The sequence below is a fragment of the Oratosquilla oratoria genome, chromosome 5 (assembly GCF_046742065.1).
Source record: "Oratosquilla oratoria isolate Oo_2021 chromosome 5, ASM4674206v1, whole genome shotgun sequence".
Lineage (NCBI taxonomy): Eukaryota > Metazoa > Arthropoda > Malacostraca > Stomatopoda > Squillidae > Oratosquilla > Oratosquilla oratoria.
In genome coordinates, this window is record NC_134781.1 from 37,352,468 (window position 1) to 37,366,912 (window position 14,445).

Below are 14,445 nucleotides of genomic sequence, written 5' to 3' on the forward strand. Positions count from 1 at the left end.
GTTGCTTTTGGTATAAAGTTTGCCAGAACTGTTTTAGCTTCCTTCCCCTTTCTTCTTTTGGCATCTAATCTTCATTTTTGCATAAGGTTATATTCTGTTTTTTTTTTTTTTTTTTTCAACTGAAATAGTTTACTTGTATTTACCTAGTTTACCTAGTTGTTGGCACAATCACTCCTTCATACAGTCTCCTCTTAGCATCCATTCCCAGATTCCTATTCCTCATTACACTTTTTAAACCACCAAGGCATTTACTCGCTTCTCTCAATCTACACTCTACCTCCACCTTCACTCCACCCTTTCCTGCCAACAGCACTGTATGGAGCAGAAACATGGAACATGAGAGAGGAAGAGAGAAGGAACTTGAATGTGTTTGAGATGAAGTGTCTGAGAAGTATGATGGGGGTTACTAGGCTAGATAGAGTGAGAAATGAGGAAGTGAGGAGGAGAACATGGGTGGAAAGGGAGCTGGGAGATAGGGTGGATGAAAGAGTATTAGGATGGTTTGGACACATGGAAAGAATGAGTGAAGAAAGACTAGTAAAGGAGGTATGGAAGGCAGATGTGGAGGGAGTGAACATGAGTGGACGTCCTAGGATGAGATGGATGGATGGGGTGAAGGGGGCTTTGGGGAAGAGGGGAATGTCGGTTGAGGAAGGACGGGAGAGGACAGAAGACAGGGGTGAATGGAGAATGGTTGTATATGGAAAATGTTGTGATGCATGAGGTGGATTGGACGGGGGAATGGGGGTGAGGTAGTGTGTGTGAGCAAAAATTTTTGACGCAGCCCGAAGGGATTTCTCCCCGTCCTCTCCTTTATATGGGGGGACGGAGAGGGGGGGTCGCCGATTTAATGAAGCGGCCTTGCTGTAGATGTGCTGTGTCCTGCGACACTGCTTCTGACCCAGGGCAGTGGACAGGGTGCAGGGATGACCCGTCATCTAGGAGGTGCTAAGATGGGAGGGAGGGTGGAGGGGTGTGGAGTGTTTTCAGGGATGAAATGGGTGGGAATGTTTTTGTGCCTTGTCCTTTTTGGCTACCCCCCTGGTAAGGGGAAAAAAAGCCTTGGTATATGTATGTATGTATGTACCTAGTTGTATTTTACAGGAAGGGGAGATGCTCATGGTGTCCTGCCTTTGTATCTCACAGTGTCTACTTTACTCTTCAATTTATGAATGGTTTGTGCACACTATTTTTTCATCCAGCTTGATCCAAGTGTCCATCACTCTGTGTGGAAAACTGTTCTTCTTCAGATCTCTTCTGTAACTATGATTTACTGTGTTGTGCTTATTGTAAGTCATCTTCCTAGCTTTTCTAGTACAATATATGAGCTTGTGGTCACTAAGACCATAATCACAAGCACCAGGCTGTGTTATCTTATTGCAGTCAGATACCAGGATAAGATCTATGATGGACCTGGAAGTGCCTGTTATTCTAGTAGACTCATCAATCAGTTGTATCAGGCCATAAGATTTTAGCAAGTCCTTTATTGCCTTAACAAGAATATTCTTTATACTCACCTGATTTGTATTAAAATCACCTAGGATAATAATTTCTTGGCCATGCATATTGACCCGGTTGAAACATGTAGTTTCTAATGTGCTATAGAAAGACATCTGTTTCGGTGGTCTGTAACAGACCACACATAAGGTGGGATGCAACTTAGGTAACAGTATTTCTATTCAGACAGCTTCGAGACCCCTCCTCTAGCACTCTTTCTATCATTATGCACAACACTATTACCTGGTATCGCAATTTCTGAGTCTGAGATGGTACTGTCTAGCTAGGTTTTGGTGACACCAATGACTGCTGCCCTGGTGTGCTCCATTGGTAGACAGAACTCATCTATCTTTGGTAGAATGCTTCTAGCATTCAAGTGCATGAAGTGGAGGCCTCGCTTATTGAAGCAGTCGAAGTCATTCCTGGGTGTTGACTGACTGGGGCAGGGCACAGCAATTGGGGTTAACAGGTACAGGTAGTCGTTGACTTACGACTGAGTTCGGTTCCGACAGAGAGTAAGACAATCTGGACGCAAGTTGGACTTAATATATATACAGTATATATTACCCTTCATATATATATATATATATATATATATATATATATATATATATATATATATATATATATATATATATATATATGATTGAAGGTGAAAGAAGTTGAGGAGGAGAAATGGGGGAATTTTTACGCCTTAACGTTTCGACCCGCAGGGTCTTGATCACAAAGCTAACAACTCAAACGTAACCGGATATTTTATACACGGACGGGTCATCTTATGGGACGCTTCGGAGAGCTTGTTATTTTATCTGCGTATTCTTTTATTATTAATAAGCTTGTGGCTTTTGCTAAACATATAAATCCTTCTCTATGGTTAATGTTGTTATTAGTGTTGATATATGCTGCCTCAATTGTCTTCCTTAGTTTCTTGGATGATCCTTTATTTAATACGGTTGTGTTGTTCCAGTCTGGAAGGTGACCATGTTTATCCACATGTATTACTATGGAGTTAGATGTCCTATGGGCTTTTACGTCATTTTTATGTTCATTTATCCTTTTATTAAGTCCGCGACCAGATTCACCAAAATATGAAGAGGGACAGCTTTTACACGGGATTTTATAAACAACGCTGTTTTCGTTAGTGGGATTATTGTTGCTACGTGTTACCAAATGTCCTACTTTGCTACCTGATGTCCTGGCTATTTTGATGCCCGCTTTTAGGAGAAAAATGTCTAGGTATGAATTAACATTAGAGTTTGGTACTGTGATATATCTGGTTACATTATTACATTTATTATCATTCTTATTTCTATTTTCATCTTTACTTTTGTTAATTATTTCTTTGGCTTTCTTTTTCAACCTACATAAGAGACCTTTTGGATATTTGAGTTTGATGAAAGTCTCAGTAATATGTTGTAATTCAGGATCTAGAAATTCTTTACTGCATATACGAAATGCTCTGAGGAAGAAACCCATTATAATAGCTGTCCCTCTTCATATTTTGGTGAATCTGGTCGCGGACTTAATAAAAGGATAAATGAACATAAAAATGACGTAAAAGCCCATAGGACATCTAACTCCATAGTAATACATGTGGATAAACATGGTCACCTTCCAGACTGGAACAACACAACCGTATTAAATAAAGGATCATCCAAGAAACTAAGGAAGACAATTGAGGCAGCATATATCAACACTAATAACAACATTAACCATAGAGAAGGATTTATATGTTTAGCAAAAGCCACAAGCTTATTAATAATAAAAGAATATGCAGATAAAATAACAAGCTCTCTGAAGCGTCCCATAAGATGACCCGTCCGTGTATAAAATATCCGGTTACGTTTGAGTTGTTAGCTTTGTGATCAAGACCCTGCGGGTCGAAACGTTAAGGCGTAAAAATTCCCCCATTTCTCCTCGTCAACTTCTTTCACCTTCAATCTTATTTGTCATAATATAGTCAATATATATATATTGGGGACTTGGACTCTGGGGATAACAGTAACCTCTCTGGTATTAGTGGTTCTCCTTATGACTCCGTCGACCAGTTTGAGCTCCTCTATAGGGACAGGTGGTCGGGACTGTAAGGGGGTTTGTGAAAGGAGATGTTGTTTTATTGGAGACCATATAGGGTCTCTTTCAGTTTCCTCTGTGAGTTCTTGCATAGGTATGCATGTGGTTTGGGTTATGGGGGTGATGTAGGTTTGTCTGCTCAGGCAATCTGCCACTACGTTAGCTTTCCCAGCTAAGTATACAATCTTGGGATCGTAATCAAGGAGACTTACTTTCCATCTAGCAACTCTCCCATGTAAGTCTTTGGAGTTAAAAAGATAGACTAGGGGTTGGTGGTCTGTTAGTATGGTAATCTTGTAGCCTAAATGAGGTATTTAAAGTGTTTTAGTGCCCATATGATTGCAAGTCCTTCTTTGTGTGTCGTTGAGTAGTTACTTTCAGCTTTATTGAGGACTCTACTTGCGTAGGCTATGGGGTGCTCTTTGCCATTGTCATCTTTCTGTTGTAGGACTGCGCCTATTCCTTTAGAGGAGGCGTCTGTGTAAAGAAAGAATTCTTTCTTCATGTCAGGGAAGGCTAGTACAGGGGCTGTGGTCAGAGAGTGTTTCAGTGTGTCGAAACTTTGTTGTTCTGTTTCTGACCATTGAAATGGTTCGCCTTTCCTTGTGAATTTGGTTAGGGGGGAAGCTATGTGTGCAAAATTGTGAATGAAATGTCTGTAGTATGAGGCTAACCCTATGAAACTTCGTGTTTCATTTGTGTTTCTGGGGGTTGGGAAATTGTTTATTGTATCTATTTTATCTGTGTTTGTATGAATCCCCTTTGCATCCACTTTATGGCCTAGGAAGGTGAGTTCCTTCATGAGGAATCTACATTTCTTTAATTGAATCTTTAACCCCGTATATTTGAGACGTTTGATGACAATCTCTAAAGTGTTAAGGTGGTCTCTTTCTGTGGGACTATATATAATGAGGTCGTCTAAATAGACGAATAATGAGACTCCTATCATGTCACTGAATATGCGGGTCATCAACCGTTGTTGGGTTGAGGGGGCATTCTTGAGGCCAAAGGGCATACGTTCGAAATGAAAGTGTCCCTTATCAGTGGAGAATGCAGTTACGGGTTTAGATTCATCAGATAATTCCACTTGCCAGAAGGCAGACTTAAGGTCGATGGTGGAAAAAACTGTGTTATTGTTCCCTATTGATTGGAGGACGTCCTGCATGGCAGGTAGTGGGAGGGGGTCAGATTGAGTTAGATGATTGACACTCCTAAAATCTACAACAGGGCGTAAGGTTCCGTCTTTCTTAGGGACCAAAAAGAGGGGACTGTTCCATGGGGAGTCTGAATGGGAAATTACGCCTTGGTGTATCATCTCTTGTACACTGCTATTGACTTGGGATTTCCTACTGTGAGGTATGCGGTAAGCGGGGGTGTATGAAGGGGGGGTGTTAGGGGGAATTTGGATGTGATGTTTGATTATATCACATTTGCCTAGTGGTTCACCTTCTAAGGCGACAGCTGATCTATTCCTCTGTAGGAGAGCTAATAGCTCGTTATGAATTTCTCCGTCAGCTGATGTTATGATTTGGTCTGGATTGATAGGGGTGAGGGGTTGTGTTGGTCTTACTGGGTTGATGTGTTGAGGGAGTGGTTCCTGGATAGGGGAATTATGGAGGTGGACTGCGCAAATGTTAGTATTCTTCTTGATTTTACGGTGTTGGTCTGAGAGGTTAGTTAACATGGCTAAGGCCGTTCTATTTTCCTGGATTATGTCCCAAGAGTGTTCAATTGAGATGTTGGTAAGTCTAGACGTTTCTGAGTCAATTATGGCGTCCTGATGTCCGATTGCTCCGGGTATGAATAGTGGGACAGTCATGGAATGTCTAGGGGGAATGATGACTGTGTTAGACATCAATGCCTTTGAGGTGACATAAGGGGGTGGTCGGAAGGAATAGCTGTTAGTTGGAATTGGAGTATTTGAGGAAGGGAGACATGAGAGAGGTTGTGTGTCTGAGTCGGGTGTCTCAGTGACAGTTGGCTCATCATTCACATCTGAGAAGATGTTATTTTTGTCTAGGTCTATAATAGTTTTCCATGTCCTCAATGATTTTAATCCTATTATACCTTGTTGATCGAGACTCCATTCGTCAGCTATGTGGAAAGGTGTGAAACCTACTTGGAAGTTGTTGACTTCTATGTTTAAGTCTATGGTGTCGTGTAGAGAAATGGTGCTCCCTTCTATTAGGAGTCCTTCCATATTGGAAAATTGAATTTGGGGTGGGTCATTTAATGCTTCATAGAGAGCTCTTGGGATGATGTTCAGGTTTGTTCCTGTATCAACCATCATGTCAACTGTGAGTTGATCTAAAGTCACTTTTAGGGTGACGTAGTTGTGTTGTTTGTGAGATATTCCTATGGTGGTTTGGTGCGTGAGGCTGGTAGACGTTCCCCCAATCCGTGTTGAGTTGTGCGTGTCGTGTGGGAGGGAACTGTTTGTCGAGGGGTGGTGAACGGTTTGTTAGTTCTCTGGTGAGGTTGTGGTTGTGATTTCTGTAGGTAACACTCTTCGTTGGAGTGAGTTGTTGTTTTGTGTAGGCTGCAGTATTTGTTTGGATGTGTTGGTGTAGGTAGGAGTGGAGGTTTAGAGGGGGGTGGAACTTGTATGGTTTGATATTGCACCTTGCATTGCGCATCTGTATGGGAGGTAGTACCATGAACTGAGCAAGGGATGGGGTGGTGTTGTACCTGCGGGTATTGTTGTTGCTGTGTTCGACACTGGGCATCGGTGTGGGAAATGGTTCCATGAACTGAGCAAGGGATAGGGTGGCGTGGTGCCTGTGTTTGCATTTGTTGTTTTTGTATGCAGTCTCTAGTGTTGTGACTGGGTGATGAATGGTAGGAGCACCACTTAGAAGGTTGTCCTTGATTGGTGGGAGGGGGCTGCTGTGACTGAAGGCTATTTAGTCTGGGGAGATAGTGGGGGGTGGATAATGATACATTGCAAGCATTGATGATGTCTAAGATATAGGTATAAGCTAGAGGGTTTCTAGTGTTTAGTTCCCTTTTGGAGGCTTCCTTTAAACACTTTGGAGGGAGTTGGGAGAGATAGAAACCTATCTCAAAGAATGTTAGTAAGTTTTTTGTGGTTATGACCTTTTGACCAAATTGGTCAGTGTGGATCCAAGGAGAGTTATTCTCCAGGTCCTCTCTGACTTCTTTAATTCTGTTTGCTACGAAATCCATAATGTTCGTAACGGAATGTGGTTGGACTCTAGTGTTATTGAGGAAAGTGAGAAGGAAGGTGATGTTGTTTGTTTGTTTGTTGTGAAAGACATTTAGAAGGTGGTGTTTATATTCTTGATATGTGATTCCACATGCAACTAAACTGTCTAGCATCCTTGCCTTTGAACGGCAAATGTCAGATGGGTCTATTTTCTGACGGCACAAATTAATTTTATCTGAGTCAGAGTAGTGTTGGTTTTTTGAGAAAAACAGGTCACATGCTGTCAAGAAGTCATTTATGGATAATCCACTATCTTGGGAAAAGGTTGGGATTTCTGTGAGGGGGGTTATGGTTTGATAGTTGTTAATTATTGTTGGTTGAGGTTGTGGGTAAGGATAATATTGTGGGTTTGGAGGAAGGTTAGGTGGTGGTTGTTGGTATGGTGTGGAGGTGGCTTGACCAGATGGGGTATGGGGAGAAGGAAAGGGGAAGTTTTGGTACTGTGGCTGAATGGGAGGGGGGTTATTGTGTGTTGGGATATGGGGGTTAGACTGATTTTGGCTTATAGGAGGTGTAGTTTGCATATTTGGCTGGATGGGAGGAATGGGTGGTTGTAGTTGTGAGGGGTGAAAGGGGTCTATTTGAGAGGGTTGGTTCTGTGGCTGAATGTGAGGGGAGGTATTGTGTGTTGGGATATGGGGTTTGAACTGGTTATGGCTTATAGGAGGTGTAGTTTGCATATTTGGCTGGATGGGAGGAATGGGTGGTTGTAGTTGTGAGGGGTGAAAGGGGTCTATTTGAGGGGGTTGGTTAAAAAAAGCTAAGATATCATTCTCATAAAGGGATTGTAGGGGTACCTGCCTTAGGGGCGTCGTGGTCGGAGGTAAGTGAGCAATTATGGTCTAAGGGCTTTCTGGTAATGTCAACCTGTGGATTTAATTGGTGAGGATCTGGATTGTCTTTGTCTAGTTTTGAGTTGCGTGATGGGTTTTCCTCTTTAGATTTAGAGAGGATGGTTTCTACTGCTTTTTTAAATTTGCTTCTCGTTCCTGTTGCCATGTTAGTGGTTAACTAGAGATGCATGTATTACTTAATAGTTAGGTGAGATGGGTGGTCTAGTTTAAAATAGTTAAATTAGAAATATTTGGTATACAGTAACTAAGGGGTAATATGTTATGCTTAGATAAGGGAGGGGGGGAATATAGGGTGTCAACGGTTATACAGTATAATGGGATTACATATGTAAAATCATAAAAATATATACATACATACATACATATACCAAGGCTTTTTCCCCCTTCCAAGGGAGGTAGCCAAAAAGGGAAAGGCATAAAAACACTCCCACCCATTTCATCCCTAAATACACTCCACACCCCTCCCACCCTTCCTCTCATCTGAGCACCTCCTGGATGACGGGTCATCCCTGCACCCTGCCCACCGCCCTGGGTCAGAAGCAGTGTCGCAAGACACAGTACATCCACAGCAAGGCCGCTTCATTTAATCGGCGACCCCCCCTCTCCGTCCCCCTTTGCATATAAGGAGAGGACGGGGAGAAATCCCTTCGGGCTGCGTCAAAATTTACTCACACATACTACCCCACCCCCCAGCCCATTCCTCCTCATGCAGTCACAACATCATCCATATACAACCATTCTCCACTCACCTCTGTCTTCCGTCCTCTCCCTTCCTTCCTCAACAGACATTCCCCTCTTCCCCAAAGCCCCCTTCACCCCATCCATCCACCTCATCCTAGGACGTCCCCTCATGTTCACTCCCTCCACATCTGCCTTCCATACCTCTTTTACTAGTCTTTCTTCACTCATTCTTTCCATGTGTCCAAACCATCCTAATATTCTTTCATCAACCCTATCTCCCAAATCCTTTTTCACCCCTGTTCTCCTCCTCACCTCCTCATTTCTCACTCTATCTAGCCTAGTAACCCCCACCATACTTCTCAGACACCTCATCTCAAACACATTCAAACTCCTTCTCTCTTCTTCTCTTATGTTCCACGTTTCTGCCCCATACAGTGCTGTTGGCACAATCACTCCTTCATACAGTCTCCTCTTCGCATCCATTCCCAAATGTCTATTTCTCATTACACTCTTTAAACCACCAAGGCATTTACTCGCTTCTCTCAATCTACATTCTACCTCCACCTTCACTCCACCTTTTCCTGCTACACTTGCACCCAAGTATCTAAAACTATCCACTTCCTCCAGTTGCTCGCCCTTAATGTTCACTTCCAGTCTACTGCCATATAATAATAATAAAATGTGGAAATAATGTGATATAGTAAGGAGTTAATTATTGTGATATTATACTTATAATAGAATTAACTATGGTTGTCATAAGGTTATACAGTATAACGGGATTGCATATGTGAAATAAAAATATGTATATACATATAATAATAATAAAATGTGGAAATAATATGATATAGTAAGGAGTTAATTATTGTGATATTATACTTATAGAATTAATTATGGTTGTCATAATTTTTTTTTACAGTAAAATAGGTTACATTGATAAAAATGTATAAGTTCTATGTAAATATAAATGGGTAATACGTAGTGAAAGCAATTAAAGGTTATTGTATATATATATATATATATATATATATATATATATTTTTTGTTTAAACAAGAATTACTTAACTGGAAGAATGCATATGAATGTGATATTATGTAATAGTCAAATCTAGTAAAAGTTATTGCATATATAAATATATGTTGTTTTAAAAATTAGGCAAAAATATAATTAGTGTTGAAACATATAATTATGAGAGCTATTGTTTAAATTATGAGAAAGGTATGATAACCAAAAGAAAAGGGTGTACATAAAGTTTCTATTTGGAGAGAAACCAAATATTTATAAATTTAATAAATGTGGAATTAATATATATTTTATATATATAGATGGTATAGAGTAAGGTTTACGTGCGTTGGGCACGTGGGTATCTGTAGGTATAATGGTTACCTTGATACCTTGAGCTGAATCGAGTGGTATGTCAATGTCCGGCAGGGGGTGGTGTTGCTGACGTTTCGATTGTAGTAGTCGAAGGCAACGTTCGGTGAAAGAGGTTGGGTGGTTGATGTGGAAGGTGGGTATGCTGTCTGGGGGGATGAGGTGGCTGTTACGCGGGTCTGTGCGCAGCCGGTGTGAATCCTCTGGGGCGGATGAATTATGCTCGCATGTTATGGAAAGGGAGACAAAGCGAGTATCAGGGATGGTTTGAATGGGTAATGTATGGTTATTATTACGGAATATATTGGAATTAAGTGGAAGAATTTTATGTTACCTTGATATTGTTGATTTTAGTAGTGTGGAATCGGTTGTGACGATTGCCCTGGATTGTGTAGTGTGAACTAAGTTCTTGTTCGTGGAGAGCGTTTCATTCCGTGCGGTTGGTGTTCGTACTTGAATGTAGTTGGAGAAAAATGGACGGGTTTGAAGGTTCACCGTAGAAGGTACACCGTAGTCTCTTCGGAGAAGATGGGTTGCGGGATTCGCTGCCACCAGTGATGTAACGGGATGGGTGTAACGGTATCGTTACATGATCTCCATCGAGCGTTACTTGTAGACACAAGATGTAACGGGGTCGTTACATCATCTCAGAAAGGGGTTACTTCCACACACAATTTGAGTTTTGTTCTTTATTCTTCACACTTTAAGATACTTAGTCACACTCTGTTACACAGTCTTAACACTAGGGCACGTCACTAGAACCGACTCTCGTCCGCGTCTTGTCAGAGAGTTTTGTTCCCCGGAAGTGCTGAATGGACAAGTTCTTGAGTTGCCTTTAATCGTGATCTTAACATTTATCTTTAGTTATTTTGTTGTCCCACATGGGTGGGGCAACTGCATTAATTACGTATTGATGTCTACTACCATACATGTTAATTATATATCCAGGGGAGGACCGTCAGTATACGTAATATCGTATGTCAGTACTGGGTGGCTACTAGATTGATCGCGTGTGTTCGTCTGTGTGTGTGTCGTTTGGTGGTTGACAGTGCTGTTCACACGAGCACGAATGTTGACTCGGCAAGGTTGATGAGGAGTGTTTAGGTCAGCGTTTGATGCTTTGACTGTCTGCAGACAGTGAGTGAGGAAGTGGGTTATATGACTGGGCGATACTACTCGTCATGTATATGAGGCGTATACAAGACAGGACCCAATGAATATTGCTCCTTTCCTGTATACTACAGTTAAATACAATTAAATTAAGTAAATACATAACCATTGTACTCATGATCATGTTGATTATGTTATGTATGTCACATTGTATCACACATGCAAAATAGCTTGTGCTCACATGCTGCATGCATGACTTAAAGTGTTATGGAACAACAAACACACTCGGAATCAGTTTCATCTGAGCATATTTTTTTGAGGCACAAACTTCATATTTTCACACGGAAAATGGGAAAATACAAAATAGTAACCACTATTTCACAAAATTCATGTTTCATACACCACTAATAGCCATTGGCTAGTGAATTACTGTTAATTTCAAACCTTGCCTTATGACTTAGAAAAATCTGAGTGTGAGAGGGACTTCGGAGTTCTGGTGAGTCCGGACCTTAAAACCAGGAAGCAGTGCATTAGCGCCAGAAATAAAGCTAACAGAGTATTAGGCTTCATTGCTAGGACAGTAACGAATAGAAGTGCAGAGGTAATTAAACTATCTGGCGATAGTTAGACCCATCCTTGACTATGCGGTACAGTTTTGGTTTCCGTCCTACAAAATGGACATAAATTCACTAGAATCAGTACAGAGAAGAATGACCAAAATGATACCTGGACTCAGAAATTTGCCTTACGAAGAGAGGCTTAGGCACCTAAACTTACACTCTCTGGAAAGATGCAGAGTGCGGGGTGATCTAATAGAAGTGTTCAAGTGGATCAAAGGCTATAACAAGGGTGAAGCAAACAAGGTCATCATAATAAAACAACAGGGCAGGACTCGCAGTAATGGGTATAAACTGGACAAATTTAGATTCAAGAAGGAAATAGGCAAGAATTGGTTTACTAATAGGGTGGTCGATGAATGGAATAAACTTAGTAACCATGTAGTAAGCGCTGAAACTATCAGTTGTTTTAAAAAACAATTAGACAACTTTATGGATGACAGGTGGTGATGGATACGGAGCTGCCTAGTGTAGGCCTTATGGTCTCTTGCAGTCTCCTTTGTTCTTTTGTTCTTATGTTCCCTGGTAAGGGGGAGCCCTTGGTATGTAGATTACATTATATACAGTATATATAATTTTTTTTTTTTTTTTCTTTTTTTTTACAGGCATGCAATGGAGTCAGAAAAGATCACGGAGTTGATTGCACAGACTCGAATTGATCCAGTTCTAGCAAGGGAGGTCCTCCAAAGTAAGTTGATTTATTTTATTTTATATATATATATATATATATATTTTTATATATATATATATATATATATATATATATATATACATATATCTATATACACTTCTCAATTTAAAAACGCTCCATATGTGAATTTTCGCTATAACGAACAAAATTTTTTTTTCCCAAAAATCGAAATATGAACTAAAAATTTGCCATAATGAATAAAATCCTGTTGTAATTACTGTATTTTTAAATCATAAATATTAAAAAAAGAAAATTATTTTTACATCATAAATATTAAAAAAACAACAACTGCCATATGTCCAGAAAAAAATAAAATAAAAGTGAAAATAGATACGTACAGTACATACTGTGAAAGAACCAACTGCCCAGTTTGTTATTGTTTTCAAAACAACACCATGTACTGCTCAGTCTACTCACTCGGTCTCAGTTAATCATGGATTATTAGCATTATTTCAAGTGACATTGTGCCTCCTAAGCGTTTTCTACTTTGCATATTAATATTTTATGTGTCTGTATGTAATTAGCAGAGAACAGTATTCAAGATTATGCATATTTAATGTTGTGATGACTTTATAGGGACATGAAATTTGTTTGTAATAACCTATCTCACATAATATAATGGGTTTATATTGGAAAAAAGTGCTCAATTTAAGTATATTCGATATACGAACGGTTTTTCAAGAACGTAACTAGTTCGTAAATCGAGGGACGAGTATATATATATATATATATATATATATATATATATATATTATTGATCATGTATGTAATTTTATTTATTATTATTATTATTATTATTATTATCATATATATATTTATATATATATATATATGTATATATATATATATATACACACATACATATACCAAAGGCTTTTTCCCCCTTACATGGGGGGGTATCCAAAAAGAAAAAAGGCATAGAAATCACTCCCACCCATTCCATTCCCTACATATCCCACTCCCCTCCACCCTTCCTCTTATTTTAGCACCTCCTGGATGACGGGTCATCCCTGCATCCTGTCCACTGCCCTGGGTCAGAAGCAGTGTTGCAAGACACAGCACATCCAAAGCAAGGCTGCTTCATAAATTCAATGAACCCCCCCCCCCTCTCCATCCCCTCATGGAGAAAAGGAGAAGACGGGGAGAAATCGCTTTGGGCTGCATCAAATTTTTACTCGTACATACTTCCTCACCCCCCATCCCCCACCCACTCCCCCTCATGCATCACAACATCATCCATACACAACCCTTCTCCATTCACCCCTATCTTCTGTCCTCTCCCATCCTTCCTCAACAGACATTCCTCTCTTTTGTAATTCCCCTTTTACCCCATCCATCCATCTCATCCTAGGATGCCCCCTCATATTCACTCCTTCCACCTCTGCCTTCCACACCTCTTTTACTAATCTTTCTTCACTCATTCTTTCCATGTGTCCAAACCATCCTAATACTCTTTCATCAACCTTATCTCCCAACTCCCTTTCCACCCCTGTTCTCCTCCTCACCTCCTCATTTCTCACTCTATCATACTTCTCAGACACCTCATCTCAAACACATTCAAACTCCTCTCTTCCTCTTTTATGTTCCATGTTTCTGCCCCATGCAGGGGGTGTTGGCACAATCACTCCTTCATATAACCTCCTCTTAGAATCCATTCCCAGATGTCTATTTCTCATTACACTTTTTAATCCACCAAGGCATTTACTTGCTTCTCTCAATCTACATTCTACCTCCACCCCCACTCCTCCCTTTCCTGCCACATTGGCATCCAAGTATCTAAAACTATCCACTTCCTCTAGTCTCTCACCCTTAATGCTCACTTCCAGCTTGCTGTCACTCTCTCCCCTTGTACATCTCATCACCTTACTTTTACCCACATTTATCTTCAGCTATCTTCTTTGACACACCTCAAACTCTGTCACTAACTTCCTCAATCCCTCCTCTGATCTTGCTACAAGCGCAGTGCCGTCAGCAAACAACAACTGGCTTACTTCCCTCTTTTCTCCATTTTCTTTAACCATCTCCAACCCCTGACCCACTACCCTTGCATTCACCTCTCACACCACCCCATCCATATATAGATTGAACAGCCAGGGCGACAAAACACATCCCTGACAAAGTCCCACGTATACCTCAAACCATTCACTCTCTCCATTTCTAATCCTAACACAAGCTCTACCATTCTCGTAAAAACTCTTGACTGCTCTTAACAGCTTTCCTCCTATCCCATATATCTACAGTACCTCCCACAGTGCCATCCTGTCTACCCTGTCATAAGCCTTTTCCAGATCCATAAAAGCCCAAAAAACATCCTTACCCTTTCT

The 14,445-nt window shown here is 40.6% G+C and overlaps 1 protein-coding gene across 5 annotated transcripts in view; it reads left to right on the top strand.

Annotated features, from left to right (window-relative positions):
• LOC143025466 (uncharacterized) overlaps window positions 1–14,445 on the top strand; it is a 350,861-nt gene that overhangs the window by 15,407 nt on the left and 321,009 nt on the right. For 4 of the 5 annotated variants that reach the window (XR_012966392.1, XM_076185165.1, XM_076185162.1 and 1 more), the window contains exon 2: window positions 12,036–12,118. Coding sequence is in view for 4 of the 5 variants with exons in the window: in XM_076185165.1 (XP_076041280.1) it covers window positions 12,043–12,118 (76 nt within the window). In the remaining variant the exon portion in view is untranslated. Of the gene's footprint in view, window positions 1–1,124; window positions 1,176–12,035; window positions 12,119–14,445 lie in introns of those variants that run through there. The other variant, XM_076185164.1, reaches the window with a different exon arrangement.